The 18,533-nt window shown below is 48.2% G+C and overlaps 1 protein-coding gene across 1 annotated transcript; it reads left to right on the forward strand.

The window, feature by feature from the left end:
• Positions 1 to 6,213: 6,213 nt before the first annotated feature.
• On the forward strand, positions 6,214 to 8,165 carry LOC117886134 (P2Y purinoceptor 1-like). The gene is made up of 2 exons (XM_034787774.1): positions 6,214 to 6,295; positions 6,793 to 8,165. The coding sequence occupies exon 2, from the start codon at positions 6,817 to 6,819 to the stop codon at positions 7,897 to 7,899; it is 1,083 nt and encodes a 360-aa protein (XP_034643665.1). The 5' UTR covers positions 6,214 to 6,295; positions 6,793 to 6,816; the 3' UTR covers positions 7,900 to 8,165.
• Positions 8,166 to 18,533: the final 10,368 nt, after the last annotated feature.

Here is an 18,533-nt window from a genome sequence, read left to right on the forward strand (position 1 = left end):
TTGGGATTAATCCTAGATTTTCCAAATATGTGTATCGGACAAACTCTCACTGTAACGGAAGGCACAAATGATATTAACCTGATCCCCATGGGACTGGCTACACAGACGGTAAAAGCAATAAAGCCTAAAAGGCCACCCCCCCATGCCAAAAGGCTGGGAAGGCTGGTGGACTGAGATTCAAACCGTCTGGGCAGCGGACTCCCTAGATACGGGGAAAATGCAGACCTCTGTTACATTGGAGGGAGACATACCCCCATTCATAAAACAATACCCAATACCCCAGGAAGCAAAGGAATCTTTAAGGCAAGTGATAACAGAACTGGAAAAATGAAACATAATTAGAAGGTGTTCAGCGCCTAATGCGGCACCAATTTGGCCAGTTAAAAAACCTGATGGAACATAGAGGTTAACTATTGACTATCGGGGACTAAACAGAACTGCCAAACGGAGAGCACCAGTTGTGGCGGCTTACCCAGAATTGTCGGAGGTAGTAATCCCTGACATGAAGTGGTTCTCAGTAGTTGATGTGGCAAATGGCTTTTGGAGTTTACCCTTAGACCCAGAGTCTCAATACAGAAAATCTTTTGTATTCCAAGGTATGCAATACTGCTGGAATGTTTTGCCAATGAAGTGCTGTGACGCACCCACAATCTTCCATACTGTAGTGAGAAATATGCTGGAGAAAGAGGGGTTGTTACAAACGGGAAGAATAGTTCAGTGTGTAGATGACATTTTAATAGTCAGTAAAACAGAGCAGGAACGCAAAGTGTTAATGCAGCAGTTGCTGACTAGCTGCCAAGCCTACGACTTAAAGATTAACCCCTCTAAATCCCAGATTAGACAGCGAGAAGTGCAGTATCTTGGAATTCGGCTCAGTACTGGGGGAAGATCTGTGGATAAGGAAAGGATGAAGTGTATTGTTAACTTCCCTATGCTGGTAGATACAAAATCTTTGCAGTCTTTTTTGGGGCTCACTAATTTTCCAGAGAATTTATGGTTGGGTATGCAGAGAAGGCAGGTCCCCTGTATGAGGTACTTAAAAGACCACAGTGGACCTGGACAGAGGAGGCAACTAATACATGGGAAAGTCTGAAAAAGGGGTTAATGGAGGCACCTACCTTGGCCGCCCCTAACAATGAATTCCCCTTTGGATTGTACCCTAGTGTTAAGAATTTCAGTATGGTTGGTATGCTTACACAGGATACTGGTGTTGGGGAAAGACCCGTTGCGTATTATAGCAGGGCATTAACAGGTCCAGAAAGCAAACTGGGAAGTTGTGAGCAAACTGCTCTTGCTGCTTACTGGACACTACAAAAAGCCCAGGCAATTATTGGAGCAAGCAAGGTGATTATAAAAAGTCACCATGCACTGAGGAAATTACTCAGTCAGGAAAATCTGGCTAAAGGACATGTGAGAGTTGATAAAGCCATTCAATAGGTCTTTGCTCTCATGTCCAAGAATGTTCAATTAGTCCCACTAAAAGAACCGGAAATATCTACATGGGGATTGACTATAAATGGTCAAGAACATGTTTGAGAACCCCAACGGGAATCTAAGGCACACCCTGTATTTAAAGCAGCCCCAATTGACCAGGTGATTGGAAAAACCATTTGGTTTGTGGACGGTAGTTCGTATTATACTGAAGGAAAATGAGTCACTGGCTTTGCAGAGATTTGTTTAACTGGGAACATGCAAGGCGGTGAGTCGTTCCAGTATCAATTGGCCAAAGGAGGAACACAGGCTGCAGAGGTGTCAGCGGTCTTGTATAAGATGAAGGACAAGCAATCCGAGCTTATAATAGGAACTAATTCTGATTATGTTTACAAGGGCACCACTATTTACCTCCCATGGTGGAATAGTATGGGTTTTACGGGAACCGATAGATCGGGCATTTAAACACAAAATCCTATGGCAGCAAATAGAAAGATTGGTGAAGCAGTATAAAAAGATCCGGATGGTTAAAATAAAAGCCCATAAAAGAAAGGGTCCTTTACAGTGGGGAAATGAACCAGTAGATAAATTGGCTAAGGAGGCAGCCCTCACTGGCATACTATGGGAGCCGATGCCCGTGGCAGTAACCACCCACGTACAGGCAAAGCAGGAACAGGAAAGTGAAGAAAACAACCAAAAAGAGCTTCAGTTCTTACAGGAACTCAATACAGCAATGGACAATAGAATGCCCCTCACAGTGGCAGGGGGTTCAGCTGAAAAAAAAATGGAGGCCTGATCCTGGCTAAACCAGACGATGAATGGGTCCTGGTAATCCCTTAGCAGATGCAGTACCTCCTTTTAGGATGGATACATGGTTCACTTGTGGGGGGGGGGGGGAGGCACCCAAAACAGAAAGAGGGTGGGGTGGTGACCTGGAATGAAAGAGGATTTAAATCTGCATATTTATGGCTGTTTGACATGTGCTAAGCAGGACCCTGCTAGAAGGAAAAGAAGAGGAGAGTTAATGCATCAAGCATTAAAGGGACCCCTCCAATGCTTATAGGTGGACTTTGTAGGGCCCTTGCCTATCACCCCTATAAAAAATAGATTCTTGTTTGTAATTGTGGATAGCTTTAGTAAGTGGGGTGGAAGCATTTCTGACCAGAAAAGAGAATAGCTGGGCTGCAGCAAAAGTATTAATAACGGAAATTTTTCCACAATGGGGACTTCCACATAGTATTGATTCTGATAATGGCCCCGCTTTTATTGGACAGGTATACCGAAGTATGGGTAACTGGGCCGGTATTCCCCTACCGTTACACATCCCCTACCACCCTCAAGCAGGGGGACAGGTGGAAAGGATGAATAAATCTCTAAAAATTGAACTGTCTAAAGTATGTAATGAACTGGGAACAAATTGGGACATGGTTCTCCCACGGGTTCTAATGAGGATCCGAGGCCGCCCAAACCGCGTGACAGGATTCAGTCCCTATGAAATACTGTTTGGAAGACCTATGCCTGGTTGGGAAAACTTGTTGTATCCTCCAAATTGGGAAACAATTACAGCACTGGCAACTACCACCTGGATGAACAGCTTTAAATATTGGTTGGGCTCAGTTCAAGGAGCAGCTGCAGCACAGCAAAAAATGAATCAGGCTTTTGATGAACATAGTGATATCAAACAATGGAAAATCGGAGACCAGGTGATGGCTAAAATTGAACCAGTTCCCAAGAAAAAATTTCCAAAGGGAGAATGGTTCGGGCCGTGGCCCATTTTAGATAAATTAGGGCCCTCTCTGTACTTGGTTAACATAAACAAACAGCCTCGATGGAAGCATGCCATGCAATTGAAGGAATATGAGGGTTAAACATGCATGTTACATGTCTGTGCTTGCTTTACAGAAAAACACACAGGATAAGCGAATAAGGTAAGCACCATGGAAACCTTCCAATTAAATAATGGAAGTTTTACAAGCTTTAATCTTAGAGCTCCATTTGCACCCCGCTTACAAATTGTATGTTGCTTGTATGTCAATTAAAACGATTTGAAGTGTCCAGACCTGTCAGACAAATGAGTGCAAAAGGACAATTTACTTGGGGTATTGGTAATATGATCACCATCTGGTGGAATGACAAGGACACTTACCTGGGTGGACTGGCTTTCTTGGTATGCTGCCGTCTTTGTCCAAGGAGGCTTCTATTTGAATAGAATACTACCAAGGTTTAACGACCCTTCATTTCTAGTTCATTGTTAGTATTGTGTCACTACGCTTTGGATTTTTCACACCTAGATGGAGGTAAAAAGACAGCAGAGAGGCAGGCAAGTCTAACAATCAATTTGGAGTTTGCAGTGTGATAAAGATACATGCAGAGAGTTCATATCCCAAACTGGGATTCATAAATTGTACACAGATTCCCCAAAACATCAGGTGGTGTTTCTGTGATACCCAATGAAGCTGCTTCTTCAGGGAGGATGTTGTGAGATGTGGCATGACCACTATCAGTGTGTTCTGCTGGGCTCTGAAGCCCTGTCTGTTTTTCACTATTTCCTTCCTCTGCCCTTCATTTGGTAACTAACTTGGATTTTCTGAGATCCCTTCTCCCTATCCTACCAACATGTAACTCCTCACCAAGGAGTCTGCTCCTACTCAAGTTTCTGACCTCTCCTTTCTTGTTCCCAGATGGATCATCCTGGTAAATGTTGCTGGAACTCTGGTCTTGTCTATGGTACAGAAATTACTCATTGATGACAATGGGTGTTCAGCTCTGGCCGGCCGGCCGGCCTGCCTCTCTCACGCTTTCATTTTTATACTGCTACCCATCACCCTAGTATTTCAGCACCTTCCATAAAAACATAAGAATGGCCGTACCGGGTCAGACCAAAGGTCCATCTTGCCCAGTATCCTGTCTACTGACAGTGGCCAATGCCAGATGCCCTCAGAGGGAGTGAACCTAACAGGCAATGATCAAGTGAGCTATCTCCTGCCATCCATCTCCACCCTCTGACAAACAGAGGCTAGGGACACCATTCCTTACCCATGTAAAATCATTAGTGATAGTGAAGTCCCTAGTGGACTATATGTAGTTTCTGGCACTTCTCCCTTTCTGGGGTCAAGAACTGTTGGGGTAGGATGGGTTTTTTGGGTTGTTTGTGGTTTAGGGTAGGAGTTTGGAGATAAAGGGGGTGTCATTATTGTCATCTATTGTCAGCAATAGTGTCAACAGGTGCAGCTAAACCAGTTCTAAATATTGCAAAAATCTGTCTGGGGACTGGTCCTGCTTTGAGCAGCGGGTTGGATGAGATGACCTCCTGAGGTCCCTTCCAACCCTGATATTCTATGATTCTATGGTTTGTCCTTGTACACACCTGAAGCTAAACTGTGTTCAACACTTGTTCCCCTGCACCTGTCATTGACACCCACTATTGGCAATAGGTAATTGTTGTAGTGTAGCCAGGGTTGTGGGGAATAGCAGTTTCACGGGTAATTGATCTTTTGTCTTCCCCCCCCCCCATCCCACCCCAGTCAGTGCTACAGAAAGCTTTAAATATTTCTGGGCTATGTCACGCTATGATAGTGCAGTCTCGGCATTGCTTTGATACAAGGACACTTGAGATTGAATACCGGGAAACCTTCCCTGATGGGGAAATCTTACTGGCTGGTGGCATAGACTACCAGGTGACGTGGTGACTCAAGTCATTTAAAACTGGACTGGACAAAACAATGGGGAATAGACTGTAGGGAACAACCCTGCCCTGGCCCACAAAGGGGACAGACTGGTTGGGACCTAATGAGGCATCTCCATCTCAAATGTCTCTGGTTGTATGAGATGCTGATATGAAGGTCTAATTTAGAATAACCCTTTGGTCAGACTCCAATTCCTGCCCCCTCAGTGCTGCCAGGTGAGTGTTCGCACCAGAAATAGCTTCATGCTGTGTAGCTCCCTGGTGCTCCGATCAAAAATATCTCAGTGGGGAGGAGGCGGGGGCTGGCGCTGAATAACAGAGACAATTTATACTCAGCTACTGTGAGCTCCCTCTGCCTCCTTGAATTATTAATTCAAACCCCCAAATGAACTGGAGCAGCTTGGCATCCCCCAAACCCATCCCATGCTGGGTGATCCTTGGGCGCAGTGGTTGCCAGTGGGCAGCATTTAGCGGGCTATGACCCACCCCACCGCAAGCAGCGTAGCTCAGCTGGAGACTGCAGCCTGCATGTCACTAGTATGGATCATTTTTGGTGCCAATCATTGCCAAGAACAGAGCCGGCACTAGCCATAAGCAGACTAAGCAATGGTTTAGAGCCCTAAGCAGCTCGCTTTTTTAGTATGGGGGAGGGCAAAATATTTCTCCTGAGGACCCCCAATGGCTAGCACCGCCTCTGGCGAGAGTCAGAGTGAGAGACGAGCCGGACTCGGGGGGTGGAAGGAAATGGGGGGGGGGGGGGCGGAGAGCGGAGTAACACCTGCCTGTGCGGCTTGCAAAGCTCTTTGGGCTGGGAGGGGGGCGCAGCAGCTCCACTCCTGCCCCGGCTAACGGGGGTCCCTCCTGGATTACGCCCTATCTGCCAGTCCCCGGTGCAGCGCCCCACTCCCGTGGGGTGCCCCTTTCGGGGCATCTCTCCTGGGCTGCTCCCACTCCCGAGTCCCAGGTCCCCCGTGCAGCACCGACCCCTCTCCCCGGCCTCCCCACGCGGCGCCCCGTCCCGGGTCACCTCCCCACGCCGGCTACCCGTTCCCATTGCGAGCCTCACCCCGCCTCTCCCCGGCCCGCTCCGCCCGGCACGGCGGAGCTGCGCGGCAGCTTCGGACTGAGTCACCCCGGATCGACACGCGCCGGAGTCCGAGTCTCTGCGCCGGAGGCTGGGTAAAATCTGCGGGGAGCCGAGCGGATATCGGGGGGAGCCACCAGGGACCCGGAGTTTCCCCCTCAGGATAGTGACTGAGGTAGCCGCTCCTGCCCTTCCCCGAAGGGTTCTGGGGAGTCCCCCCGTCCCCCCTCAGGGACCTGGCATCCCCACCTCCCCCTCCTCCATAGGGTTCTGGGGAGCCCCACCTGCCCTGCCCCCCTTAAGGACCTGGCATCCCCACCTCCCTCATAGGGTTCTGGGGAGTCTCCCTACCCCCCCCCCCTCAGGGCCCTGGCATCCTCACCTCACCCTTCCCCTATAGGGTTCTGGGGATCCCTCCCACAGCCCCAATTGCAAGAGGATATTTTCCTGCAACCCTCTTAAGGACTCAAGGATTCCCTTCTGCACCACCCTTAGGACGTGGGAGATTCCCCCTTGCACTGACCCCTCATGCATCTTCCCTAAGGACTCACTTGTTCCCTGGCTGCAACAACCCCCCATCTGCTTCCCCTAGAACCCTCCGCAGTAAACGGCACCCATGAAGGTGGAGGAAGTCATCTCGGTTTCTGACACCACCAACTTCAGCTTCAGTACTGCCACCACTATCCTGTGCCCGGTTAACCGGATTTTCACCCATCGCTTCCTGCCGGCCGTGTACCTCATCGTGTCCCTGCTGGGGCTGCTGGGGAATGGGCTGGGGCTGTGGAATCTCTGTGCCGGGTCCCGGAGGAACAGCTGGAACACCCTCAGCGTGCTGATGTGCAACCTAGGGGTGGCAGACCTACTCTATGTGATCACATTGCCCTTCCTGGTGACCTACTATCTCCAGGGGGACGTGTGGCTCTTTGGGAAAGGCTGCTGCAGGCTGACGCGGGCCCTCTTCCACCTCAATCTCTATGCCAGCATTGGCTTCCTGACCTGCATCAGCATCCACCGCTACCTGGGCATCGTGTACCCACTGAAGATGCTGGGTAGGTGCCAAACCCTGGGGCCCCACTTCTTCATCAGTGCCTTGGTCTGGGCATGGGTCATCATCCAGGTGGGTCCTGATTTTGGCTTCAGCAAAACGGATAGCACTGGTACACAGTGTCATGATACGACAGGACATGAGAACCTGGGCATCTATCGGCACTATGTCCTGGCTGTAACTATGACTGGCTTTGTCATCCCCTTCCTCATAATCATTGGCTGCTACTGCCATGTGGTGGTGGTCCTCTGGAGGAATGAAAACGTGGACGCAAACCTCAAGAGAAGGAGCATCAAACTGGTAGTGTTAGTGATGGTCCTGTTCTCTGTCTGCTTCCTCCCATATCACATCTTCAGGAACCTTAACTTGCTGTCCCGAAGTTGGCAACTCCAGGGGTCCTGCACCCAGACGTCAAAAAACATCTATGTCTCCTATCAGGTGACCCGGGGCCTGGCCAGCTTCAACAGTGCCCTGAACCCTCTGCTCTACCTAATGACCAGTGAGGACTGCGTGTCACGTATGAGGACCTTCAGTCAAAGGTCTGGCCAGTCTCTGCGGTCTCTCTGGGAGAGGAGAACCCAGCGCCAATCAGATCAGAAGAAAACAAGCATCATTCTCTGTGAAGAATTTGAAGAGGCATGTGATGAACTCTGAATTGGTTGGTTAAAAAAATAAGAGCATAGTCTAACTAAGTATATGGCAATTTACTTGTGTGTGGTGCCCCATTCCCTGCCCCTCCAGCCATCTGTTCTGCCTTTTTAGAGTGCAAGCACATTGGGGCCTGGACTGAGCCTCCCTCTCTGTTTGTGCAGCAGCTAGCCCAATGTGGGAGTTACTAAAAGCTATTACTAAAAAAGTAGATACCAGCATTATAGGGCCTGGGCCCAGGGCCGGCTTCAGGCACCAGCCGAGCAAGCTGGTGCTTGGGGCGACAGCTTGTAGGAGGCGGCATTCCGCCCAATCCTAGGGCGGCACGACCGCTTGTTGTTGTTGTTGTTGTTCCGCTCCGGCTGCCCTATAGGGGGCAGCGGCATGGAGGACGAGAGCGCCCTGCAGTAAGCCCGGCAGGGCAGCCCGCGTCCTTCCCGCCCAGCTGACCGGAGTGGTGCGGAGCCCTCCCGGCAGGGGACACGGCGGGAGGGGCCACGTGGCAACACCCTGCTGAAGCCCTGGCCGCCCCCCTTCTCTCTCTTCCCCCGCTCCCTCCCCCCGCTAGCCGGGGCACATCTGCAGGGCAGGGAGTCCCCCTGCACCCTGGCTCTGGCCGCTCCGCAGGTTTTTTTTGCTTTGCTGTTCTGGCCGCTGCAGTTTTTTTTTTTTTTTTTTTGCTTGGGGCGGCCAGAAAGCCAGAGCCGGCCCTGCCTGGGCCAACCTGCCAAGCCCAGTTTTGTACTATATAAAAATGATGTGTATGTGTGTGTATATATATGTATATATTCTGCTGATCCTGAAATATTTGTCAGTTTCTCCCCAAAACAGATGGTAAAACATTGTTAAACTTCAACTTTTATACTGGCCCATCAAGCTAACAACTCCCCCATGCATTTAAGAACGCAGGTACCCCTGCCGCAAGAGCATGTGCCCTACGTCCCACTACTCTACTCGGCCGATGTGCTTCATCCTGTGAGCAGGCAGGGATTTGAAATACATTCTCTCCCTTCACCTAGGAAAGGGCATATTACTACTTACTTACCTACCTCAGAGGGCTGAGGACTGACTGTGGGCTTGTAAAGGGTTTTGAGGATGAAAAGGTCTATAGAAGCTCTGAGCAGTACAGTTATATCTCTTATTAAGTAATACGACAGCTCCTGGGTTAGTTGGTGATGGCTATACGGGTGGCAGCATGCCCCAGGCTCAATCACAGTAGGTTATATATCTTACTGGGCAGACATGCCTTAGGTCTTCGTCTCTCCTCCAAGATTGTGCAGCTGCTGACAGCAAACTTGTCCTTTAAAGTTTCAGGAGGCTGGTGCTCTATTAGGATAATGACTGCAGAATGCCTGGAATGATGCAGAAGCTGATTACAGAGGGGAATCCTACGGAGAATTTTTCACAATCTGTAGGCATATGATTGCATTTTACAATTACTATCGTGCACCGGTCCTACACCTAAATTTTCAAAAAAGTAGGTATTCAATTGCATGCCTAATTTGAGTGCGCATGTGATGTGATTGCATTCATCGTCATAGTCATTATACATGAAAACGATCCATTATGTGTGCAAGTGGTAATTTGCAATAGCAATTGCCACACTAGCACCTTCAATCATAGTAACTGCATACAGAATTTTTCTGGAAATTTTGGCCCTAAAATATTTGAAAATGTGGAAGAGATTAAAAATATAAAGTAGACAAAGAAATATGCATGCAAAATAAGCACACAGTTACATGCCCAATCTGTGTGCACAATCTTAATGACTGTATGTTTACAAACTAGTCAGACATTTTGTTGGTACTGTCACATGCTTAAACTTGATGAAGACCTGTCCCAATATTGCATTAAATAGATGGGCATTAAATGTAACATGCCGATGATGCTGATATTTAGGAAGAGAAGATTTAAGCCCACTGCAGTACAATGCAAGCAGGAAAAAGCCAAAGAGCTGATAGCAAAAATCGTATTTTCATTGTCTCCAAAGTGGATAGATTGTTATTGCTGGCAGCAGGTGTCCTCTGCATAGTGCAGAAGCTATAGCCACAAACTGGTATTTTACCTTCTTCTCCTCTCTGTCTTTTCCAGTTCCGATGGCTTGAATATTTCAGCAATTGTTAGAACATTAAAGGACATTCAGCAGTAGGTTTTTTCAATTCTGAAGAGAGCTTTAAACAATAAGAATGATCCAGATTTGTGCAGCTGCCAGAGTGAGAGAAACTTAGCTATTTGGAAAAATGCCTGATATTTATCACATTCAGTTGCTGTAGTGTTCAGATCCTCCTTTGATATACACCAAAGAAACCATGGCTAGTTTACATACTGAGTTAATATATCATGTTAAAGAGCAAATAAATACTTAGTGCTTCCAGTAATGAGTTGTTTGGTTTCTTTAAAACTTACAAGAACACAAGCCAGATGGCCTGAGGGATAGAGTTGGAAGCCTGCCTTGCCATGACACAGGAGAAGTGACAGGCTTTGGCTCTGGGATTGGCATTGAATGCAGGAGCTGCTGCTTACCCAGCTACCTGGCAAGATGAAGAGTGGCAGGACTCCAGCCATTGAGAAGGGGAGCAATGATACTCTTGCTGGTGGATGGACTAGAGGCACGATCCCACAAGATGCTTAGCACTCTGTCCCTTATCCAGCAAAGCATTTAAGCATATGCTATATTTTAAGATGATAAGTAGTCCCATTGAAGGCAAAAGTCATATTAGATCATCCTGATTTGTGAGGATGACCTAATACGTCTCTAATGTCAGTGAAGTGGGAAGGCCCAGGGGATCGCAGGACCTGCCCTGGACTAGCCTTTTGTCAGCTTGCAGAGTCCTCAGAGGGGCATATCTTCATGGCACTACACTGTTTCTCTCTAATGCTGATTTCACAGAATAAGTACCCACGGTGCCCTGGCCTGTGAGAGCTCTCAGTTGGCATAACTCTCCAGCACAGGTTTCAGATCCTAGATTCAAAGGCAATCCAGTTGGAAGGGATCCACTGGGTCAACTTGTCCAACCACTTGTCAGCCAAACAGGTCCCAGTGCTATCCTTTCCATACCCAGATTTCATCTCAGCTTGCAGATGCACTTCAGAATAATGCTTGTTTTTTGTACAGCTCTGTCACCCCCCAACCACACTCTTGTTTAAAAAAAAAAATTCTGTTGTTACTTCCACATCCCAGCTGTCTCCCTGTTTGCAGTGCTGCTTGGGAATAGGTTGATTTTGCTTTGTACATTCTTGGAAGATGAATCATGTTCTTCTGAAAAAGGGAGAGTTGCGTAGGAGGCAACAGTGAAACCCTTCCTCCATCCCTTTGAAAAGCCTTTGGAGACGCCACTGCACAACCTACCCTTTTCCAGTAAAGCCCAGTGATAACTCCTCAGTCATTTTAAGTGAATGATTAACTGATCTGAGTCCAAAGTCAGTTTATAGCACATTCTCATCGGCTATGGAGACAAGAAACCCACTAGCTCTCTACCGCTGCTTGTTATTGGGCAACTGGAAGAATGGTAAAGGTATTTACATACTTATGGTTCATCAGTTGCTAGACTTGCATCATAAGCAAAGGTTTTAGTGAACTAAGCATCCAAACTTTCTCTTGTGGTTTGGCAGGCCATGCTCATGGGATTTGCATAGTGTTTATATTTGCAGGGCTCTAAAGAGACTTCTATATCTCAAGGGTGAAATTCATTCCAGTGTGGATGATCCACACAAAGTCTCATGCACCACTTAAGTACACGTAAGCCCCATGTTAAGAACTCGAGGCCTCTCAGGGTATGTCTACACTGCAATAAAAGACCCTGAGCAGCAAGTGTCAGAGCCCAGGTCAATTGACTCAGGCTCTGACACTCAGGCTGCGGGGCTAAAAATTGCTGTGTAGACAGTCCCACTTGGGCTGGAGCCTGGGGTCTGAAACCCTGCAAGGGAGGAGGGTCTCAGAGCCCAGGCTGTGCCTGAATGTCTACACTGCTACCTTTAGCTATGCAGCTTGAGGCCCATGAACCTGAGTCAACTGACCTGGGCTCAGACTTGGAGCTGCGGGTTTTTCTTTGCAGCGTAGACATACCCAAAGACTTCCATAGACTACAGTGGCTTTTGGATCAAGTCCTTAAAAGGGTTTAAGTGATGCACTGGGCATAGTGCTGCCCTTGATCACGGGTGAATTTCACTCCAAAGTGTGTGATTTTGGTGCTGCTTGCGTATATTCATGCAAGGTGGTTGAAATTCACCACTGTGAAGAAGGCCCACACAGGCCTATGGGACATAAGTGGTGCACAGATTTTGTGCTGCACAGGATGAATTTCACCCTGGGCGCAAAATGCATTCTCACTAGCCCCTGTATATTTAAAGCCCATTCGAACAATGGAGAGCAAAATAAAACAAAAGTTATAGAAAAAGAATCTGAGAATAAAATGAAGATTTTGTAAGAAACCAGCAAAAATTCAGGAAATTCAAAACGACCGCGTTTGCTGAGCCCTGCTCCTACTGTTTCAACCGGTTTGAAGAGGATTAAGGCCATGAGTGTGTCAGGCTTAACTGCGTTTCTTGACTTTTATCACTTTGTGCCACTCTTGAGTTAATCCTTAGGGAGTTTGTTTCCTCTGAACTGCATAAGAAAGTCCCCTCCATGCATAGAGCCAAACACTCTCTATTGACTATGCACATGCCTTTGGCCCACCAGCCTGCCTTGCTAACCTTCATTGCCAAGTAAACAAGCAGTAAAACCTATTGTAAAGCCTGCACCAGAACTCATGTAAAGTGAGAAGGCAAAAGTGCAGGATAATCCTTTGTAAATTCAATACTTGTAGCTTTGTTTGCGCTTTCCTGAATAGCTCAAGAGCCGTTGCAGTTAATCTTTAATGTGTGTTGTGTCTTTCAGGCAATCTTTATCCCCCAAATGCCCTAAAGGTCTAAGGCCAGTTTCTTTAGGCAGGTTGCAACAGAAGGGGTCAGCTCCCTGATTTCCTACCAGCCCCAGTCCTAGCCCTGAGTGCAGGTTAGAATGGGCTTTGACTTCAGTGGTGTTTGGATAGGGCCCTACATTCAGAATGAAGTAGAGTGACCAGATGTCCCAATTTTTTAGGGACAGTCCCAATTTTTGGGTTTTATATAGGCTCCTGTTACCCCCCATCCCGTGTCCCGATTTTTCACATTTGCTGTCTGGTCATCCTAGAATGAATCTACTTTGACGCAAGTCCCTTCCTTTCTGCTGAAGGTGCCTTTTAATTCTTGGTTTCCCTTTACGTAACCTCACCATTTGGCATGATGTGAAATTGTTTTGAGGGCAGCGACTAAGGGTCTGCTGCGCAGAAGTGCTGAGAACCCACAACTCCAGTGAAAGCTAATGGGAATGAGGGACACTCAGACTTTCTGGAAATCAGGCACTGATTGTGGATTTTGATTGACTTGTCTACGAAGGGGTTTTAATCCACAGTGAGTTGACGTGCATTAGTTAACTCACAACATGCCAGCCGTACTAATGGCATACACACAGGACAGCTGTGCCCTCTTTCAGTTCATATTGTTGTGTAGACAGGGCTGGGATCCTGTGGTCCTTGCAGTGTGTACTCTGGGATGTCTCTCGCTGCGCATTGTGGGGTGCTTAGTGGAGCCAGAGAGAAGCCTGTGGAATTCTGGGACATGGAGTCAAATTCCAAAAAACTCCACGATTCCACTATCTCTGTCCTATGTTTCCTCTCTTTCTGGGTGGGATAGTGCCATTTTCAAATTGCTGTCGTGGACCCAACAATGTTCTGTGCCACTATGCTGGCAACTGCGCATACACAGAGGCTTCTTGAGCTGTATTTCCGCTCTTGAAGCCAGGTGGCTTCAGGTTTGGACTTCGCCAGCCACACCACCGAGCAGATGACGTGGCTGCAGGAGCAGTTCCTCCAGCAGCGGTGGTGGCAGCGGAGGAGGTAGGGCTAGGAAGAAGAGGATGACCCTGAGCAACTGCTACTACTGGAGCTATTCATGGAGCAGTTTCACACAGGGGTGGTCTACACTGAAAAATTACACTGGCATAGCTACAACTCCCCTGGGTGTGAAAAATCCACATCCTTGAGAAATGTTGTTAAGATGACCTAGCCCCAGCTGGAGACAGTGCGGGGGCGATGGAAGAATTCTTACCGCCTCTCAGGGAGGTGGATTAAGTTTCCTTCCCATCGCTGTAGTCAAGTGTCTACACTGAAGCACTGCACCTGTAGTGTTTTAAGTGTAGACACAGCCACTGTGCAGCTTCTGGGAAACCAGCATGAATTAGCATGAAAGCATCATTCTGCAGATCTGGGATGACCTCCAGTGGCAAGAGAATTTCAAGATGACAAAGGCAACCTTTTTTGAGATCTGTGCTGAACTCGCCCCAGAGATTCAGCGGCAGCTTACCAACATGCGGTGCCCCATATCCGTTGAGAAGCACTCGCCATTGCCAAATGTTACCAGTCCATAGCCAACCAGGGGAGATTGACTCTGTTGGTCATGCAGAGCTGTGCCACCATGCATAAGGTATTGTTGCCTCAGATTATAAAGCCTGGTAATGATCAGTAGATTACTGATGGCTTTGCATGCATGGGGTACCCAAATGGGATTGGGGCAATTGATGGGAGCCATGTGCCTATCATTTGCCTCCCGCACCAGGACCCAGGGTTTATAAACAGAAAAGGGGTATTTCTCAATGATGCTCAAAGGGCTGCTTGACCACCGTGGTAGGTTTACAAACATAAATGTAGAGTAGTCTGGGAAGATCCATGATGCTAGGATCTGTTAGAACTCAGCTCTGTGTAACATAATGAATAAAGGACAGTTTGCCTCCCCCGCAAGATCACTATGGACTTTAATGGTATGGCAATTGCGTTGGTTAGCCCAGGAGAACCTCTGCTTGTCTGGTTAATGAAGCCACTTGGACAGAAGGGAGGAACTGTTTAACTATCGCTTCTGTAGCTGCAGAATGACAGTGGAGTGTGCACTTGGCCATCTGAAAGGAAGGTGCTGCTGCTTTTGGAATAGCTTAGAGGCTTCAGAAAAAAAACAACCCTTGCCTAAGGTTATAGCTGCATGTTGTATTTTGCACAATATTTGTACAGCTTTGCTATCCGTAAGGAAAACGTCTTTTCCTGTAAGAATGTGTGTCACAGGGCATTTATACTTCGGCAGGGAGCTGTAGACTTAGTATCTTTATTGGCAAGCAGTGCCAGTGTCTACCTTATGTAAACAGAGAATAGTGATATGATGGAGGGGTATAAACCCTGCCCTGCGAGGGAAGGGGCTGGCAGGGCTTTGTGTGCTAAGGTAGCCTGGCCCTCCAACCCTGCCAGTGACGCGTGGTAGGGAGGAAGGCTCTAAAAGGAGGAAGCTGCAGTCAGCGTGGGGGAAGCCCTGAGCGGGAATGGTTCCTGAAGCAGCAGAAGGAACTCCCATGCCTCAGACCCCTCAGCTCCGCAAAGAGTCCAGCGAACCCCAAGAGCAAGCCCGGCAGGGAAGAAACTGATTTGGCTACCCGGCAGGGATGGCTACAACTGTTTTTTGCCGCCCCAAGCACGGCAGTCAGGCAGCCTTCGGCGGCACGCTGGTCATGCGGATTTGGCGGTGTTTCTGCAGGTGATCTGCCGGTCCCGTGCCTTCGGTGTACCCACCGCTGAATTGCCGCCGAAGCCGTGGGACCGGCGGACCTCCCACAGGCATGCCGCCGAAAGCCACCTACCTGCCACCCTCACAGCGACCGGCAGGCCACCCCCCACGGCTTGCCGCCCGAGGCATGCGCTTCCTGCGCTGGTGCCTGGAGCCGCCCCTGCTACCGGGCATCCCTGCAGGAAGGTGATGCCACTGACCTTTTATCTTTTGGCTGACCCTGGGAGGGGTTTATTCTCTGCTGAGTTTGAACCCATAAACAAAGTAAGAAGGCACCCAAGGGCCGGGCCCACTGCAAGGACCAAGAAGCTTGGGCCTGGACAGGGCTGTCCCTGTGGTGGTAACTGGGCATGGCAAGGGGCCCTGCCCCTGCTAGAGTGGCGCCCCGGAAAGACTCTTTTACAGGTATCCAAGCTTCTTTCGACGTACCCAGCATCTCAATGAAGCAACATTTTGCAGTTGAATGTTGCTGTTATTCAGGAATGCTGTGGCGGGGCAGCAGTGTAGTCAGTGGAAAACAGAATTTACCCGTTTTTCATTCAGGGAACATGGAGGTTGGTTTAGATTAGTTTCCCCACTTCTTTTGTTACCATTTCACCACCGGCAGGAGGGGAGGCAAGATGGGGTAGAGGCTGCGGATGCCATTTTGAGCTAACAAACAGGATTGGTGGGCGGGAAGGGGGGGTATTCACTGGGCAGGACAGATGCAGGGAGGGGAAACGAAAATAGGAAGCTGGGAATGTGCCCTCAGTGACACGGGCTGGTAAACAGACAATGGTCAGGGCTTGAGCAGAAGCCAGTTGCCTGGCCAGAGCTGACACCATTTTGAAAACGGACAGTATGGGCCACGGAAGGGAGAAGGGAGGCAGGCCTGGAGACTCAGACAGGCTAATGGCTCACATCCCCCCAAAATGGCTGTGGGGCACCTGGAACAGAAACTAGTACAATAATAAATTGTAAAGAGAGATGCTTACATGTCCAGCTTCCCTCCATAGGGTTTGCCTCCTCAGTCCTGGCCTGGGTTTCTGGCTGGGAATCGGGCTCGCTTCCTACATGGCTGGAATTGGGGGAAAGAGATCCTGGCTTTCTGGTGAAAGCTCTTCACTGGCCTCCTTGTGTGGGAGGGATGGGTGTCGGTAACAGTGTCTTTAATCAAAATCCTATCCAGCTCCTCCAAAAATGGACAGGTTATAGGTGCATGACTGCACTGTTTCCTGGCGTCCCTGGTTTTAATGTAAATCCTTCTGAGCTGTCTGCTCTTTATCTGGAACTGGTCGGCGTTGCAGTTGTAGCCCCTCACATGCAGACAGCTGCTTATCAAGGTCCACAAAAAGATCTTTAGTGCGGTGCTGCACTGATGCTTGTCTCCAGATGGTGAGGAGATCTGGGGTTTCTGCGTGGCTCCAGGCAGCTGCTCAAGACATGTTGTAAGGCTTCTGGAGTAACATCGCAGCAGTGCTGATATATTCTAACCCAGGAGCAAATGGGCAAACTCTGACCCCACGCCAGTTTTTAAATGGGGGAGGGGACATCTGGTCAACTTGACCCTAGAGCACTGGAGGGAACACAGGTAGACAAGTCAGTAACAGACACCTGCAAAGCAGTGTAGGATAGCAGTTGGAGGACTGACAAAGTAACGCAGCAGCATCGCATGCACACAAACAATACGTCACACTAACTCAATTTGCAGCAAACTTAGTACACTTTGAAAGTGGACTCCAGAGTTTGCAGTAAATGTGGAGTTACTGTGCTCTAATGAATTGCGTCATGTGTACACAGGCATTTTCATATCGGACTAATGCGAATTAATGTGGATTAAACCCCCCCCATACATGAGCCTTAAATTACACGTGACGGGACCAAACCATCTTTCAGTGAAGTCAATGAGAGTTTTATTGGAAGCAAGAGCAGGCCTGGAATTTTGTGGCATTACTTTCCTGGCTCATTTAAATAAACATCTCTCACTCTATGATTTTTTGCAAGTGTAATTAAAACTCATTGCATCTGATCAGAAATTCTAAACTACAGGCTAATAAAGCCAGTCCTGCAAAATTAATGTGGATGCACACATACGCATGCACAGTTGGTTCCCCTTGAAATGAAAACTTGCTTTAAAAGAAAGCACACACCCCCAAAACCCCAATGTTTTGGTTGGCATGCAAAACAACCTACAAGAATCAACTATCACTAATTCCAGAATATTAGCAACAGGCTAAATACACGACTCAAACAGATGCTGGGTTTTTTTTGTACAAACAGCACAAATTTATAAAAACAGACAGCAGGGTGGCTATGGAAACACAAAGTCCTTTAAAGCATGACCCGTTTAGACGTCAAAACAAGGTACTGTGATTACCACAGACGGTCAAAAAATGCAAAAACACTGAATGAAAGGGTGGAACCGTGAATGCAGCATGAACTACCGAGACTCCTTGCCTTTCAACTGAACTATCGCCGAAGTGCATTTAATAGTTGTTGGCTACATAGATGGGAGTCTATTGAAAAGTGTGAGTAGGAGAGATCTGGACCCAAAAGGCAGACAAAGTCCATGGCATAGAACACATGGTCTCCAGCTGAAATCTAGCGCTGACAAAGTTCCCCACCCCACTTCAGAAAGTTTGGCTACAAAATGTGTCCAGTAAATCCTCATTCGATAAACAAAAGTGGGCTGGCTGCCCTGGACTGTACTAGCTGGCCTTATAAATGTCTCCATGTCAGAGACTTCCAGTGCTCTGGGAGAGAGTTGGATGTGGTTTTTAAACAAGTGCTCGTGCTGATGGCGACATTCCTGCAGGACTTAAATGGTGCTAAGGGTCAAAATACCCCATCTAGCCAAAGTTTCCCTGTGTGACTGTAATGGCAGATGGACTCCCTTACATGGTAATGTAGTGTCTTCCACTTCAGTCAGTCACCCACTGTAGAGAGTTGCCATTTAGATAAGAGGAGATCCAAATTCTGACTAAGATAGAAGAAGACGGAGTCGAAGGAAGATCCATGTGGTAAAGGAAGATGAC

This window comes from Trachemys scripta, chromosome 12, assembly GCF_013100865.1.
Source record: "Trachemys scripta elegans isolate TJP31775 chromosome 12, CAS_Tse_1.0, whole genome shotgun sequence".
In the NCBI taxonomy this organism is placed as follows: Eukaryota; Metazoa; Chordata; order Testudines; family Emydidae; genus Trachemys; species Trachemys scripta.

Bases quoted from the DNA above. Each gene is read 5' to 3' on its own strand.
- LOC117886134 (XM_034787774.1), top strand. From the start codon at position 6,817: ATGAAGGTGGAGGAAGTCATCTCGGTTTCTGACACCACCAACTTCAGC.